The sequence below is a fragment of the Callospermophilus lateralis genome, chromosome 4 (genome assembly GCF_048772815.1).
Source record: "Callospermophilus lateralis isolate mCalLat2 chromosome 4, mCalLat2.hap1, whole genome shotgun sequence".
In the NCBI taxonomy this organism is placed as follows: Eukaryota; Metazoa; Chordata; class Mammalia; order Rodentia; family Sciuridae; genus Callospermophilus; species Callospermophilus lateralis.
In genome coordinates, this window is record NC_135308.1 from 108971726 (window position 1) to 108974181 (window position 2456).

General features: G+C 35.7%; 1 protein-coding gene across 1 annotated transcript; it reads right to left on the minus strand.

Moving 5' to 3' along the window:
* Positions 1-1164: 1164 nt before the first annotated feature.
* On the minus strand, positions 1165-2112 carry LOC143398489 (olfactory receptor 6C2-like). The gene has a single exon (XM_076855392.1). It carries the CDS (start codon positions 2110-2112, stop codon positions 1165-1167), a length of 948 nt encoding a protein of 315 aa, XP_076711507.1.
* Between the last annotated feature and the right edge of the window lie 344 nt (positions 2113-2456).

Here is a 2456-nt window from a genome sequence, read left to right on the forward strand (position 1 = left end):
CAAAACTAGTTAAATTAGTTCTCTAATTTTTGAGTATTTTCTTCATTCTTCCCTAGATCTTAATTCTAATCTATATTAACATTTGTATCTCCTAGTTTTTTTTCTATTTTTCTCACATTATATCTTTGACATCGTTATAGAAAACTTTTAAGCCAGTTGTGGTGGTGCACACCTGTAATCTCAGTGATTGAGGAGGCTGAGCCAGGAGGATAGTGAGTTCAAAACCAGCCTCAGCAAAAGTGAGGTAATAAGCAACTTGAGAGACCCTGTATCTAAATAAAATACAAAATAGGGCTGGGGAGGTGGTTCAGTGGTCAAGTGCCCCTGAATTCAATCCCTGGTATAACCTCCACTCAGGAAAACACACACACACACACACATACACACACACACACACACACACACACACACCTTTATGTATATATTTTGTGTGTGGATCTAACAAGTTTTCCTATTGGTGGGAACTTAAAGTTTGGTGTCCCAATTACCTTTTATGCAACTATTGTGTGTTAGTAACCCATAATAGGTTATTTTATGTTTATATTGCTTTAAATTAAGTATTTGTCTTTTAAGTGATATTGCTCTTTTATATAAGAAAATATCAAGTAAATCTTGTCAGTAATTATAACGATATCTCTACTTCTTCAATTCTGATTAATCAGAAACTACTGTAGACATCTTTTTTCCCAATTAGTTTAATGGACCTGGAATGTCTTATTCGGTTTATTATTTTCAGCATGTCTCTGGTGGTTTTGTTGTTGTTGTTGTTTTGATGGTTGCATTTGTGTTGTCCATTTTGTGACTTTTATTACAGAAAGTAAGTGACTAGCACTATTGTAATATAATTTAACCCATAGAAAATTTATACAAATTTTTAATATTACTTTCCTTCCCTAGAGAAATCTTATTTTCTGTACTTCCCTATCTCATAAGTGGAGAAAAACAGAATTCCTTGGAAATTATATATTTAAATTTCACAATAAAGGAAAACAAAATGTGTGAATTCGATTTGAAATTATAAAGAGTTTAATAAAGGTGTGGTCAGTATGAAATATTAAATATTATTGAGAAGGCTAATCAGACTGAAATGTATAAAGGAAGCCATGAAGTAAGTGAGAAGCAGCAGTAAAACAGTTGCAGAATGTTTTATTTTCCTTTGATTCATCAAAACTCCTGCTTCTTTGAGAGAAACACAATCTTCTTTATGGAGTCATTGAAAGCGAGTTTCACTTGCTTGTTTCTCAAGGTGTAAATGAAAGGGTTCAGCAAGGGTGCTACAGAAGTGGTGAGAACTGAAACTCCTTTATTTATGGCCACCTCTTCCTTTGCTGAAGGCTTGATGTAGATGAAGATGCAGCTGCCATAGGTGATGGAAACCACAATCATGTGGGAGGAGCAGGTGGAAAAGGCCTTTTTCCTTTGCTGAACAGAGGGGAATCTCAGAATGGTCCTGATGATGTACGTGTAGGACAGAACCACACAGACTAGGGTAATAATAAGCCCAAATACAGCCACAAATAGAACCATCTGTTCCAGCATCCACGTGTCTGAGCATGAGATCTTTAGGAGGGGACTTGCATCACAGCTGAAATGATCAATGACATTAGAATCACAGAATTCAAGCTGGAGACCTAAGCTAAGGGGTGGGACAATAATCATCAAGCCAGCTACCCAGCAGGAGAGGACTAATAAGGTGCACACTCTGTTGTTCATGATGGTCATATAATGAAGGGGTTTGCAGATGGCCACATAGCGATCATAGGACATGGCTGCCAGGAGAAAAAATTCTGTTGCTCCAAAGAGAAAAACAAAAAATATTTGAGTTGCACAAGCATTGTAGGTAACAGTATTGTCTCCAGTTGATAAACTGTACAGGAATCTAGGGATACAGACAGTAGTAAATGAAACTTCTAGGAAGGAAAAGTTTCTGAGGAAGAAGTACATAGGTGTCTTAAGATGGGGATCCACCAATGTGAGGGTGATAATAGTCAGGTTCCCTGTTACACTCAACATGTAGGTAAGCAACAGAAAGATAAAAAGCAGAACTTGCAGTTTTGGGTCATTTGTCAGTCCCAGCAGGATGAAAGTGGTTATTGCTGTGTGGTTCCTCATCATTGTACATTTATATTTACCTAATCCTTATATAAAAACCAAGATTTCATAAAGAGAAACATATTTAAATTCTACAACAAAAAGATGTGCCTATAGAAGCCAAGCAAACCAGCCTATATTTTCTTCTCCTTTTACATCATAATTAATGTTTTTACTATTCAAATAGCCTTCCTGAATTATATGTGTATGAGAAGTGGAGATTTCCTTAAGTATTCACATTATGGGAAAACATTCAACTTTTTCTTTAATCATTTGTTCTTACAGAATTTACATATGTGGTTTATTTGTCACAAACAAATCATTACATGGACTTGATTTCCAGACGGGTTACAGAAAGATGTCAT

Coding starts and splice junctions, on each gene's coding strand:
- LOC143398489 (XM_076855392.1), bottom strand. CDS start 2,112: ATGAGGAACCACACAGCAATAACCACTTTCATCCTGCTGGGACTGACA.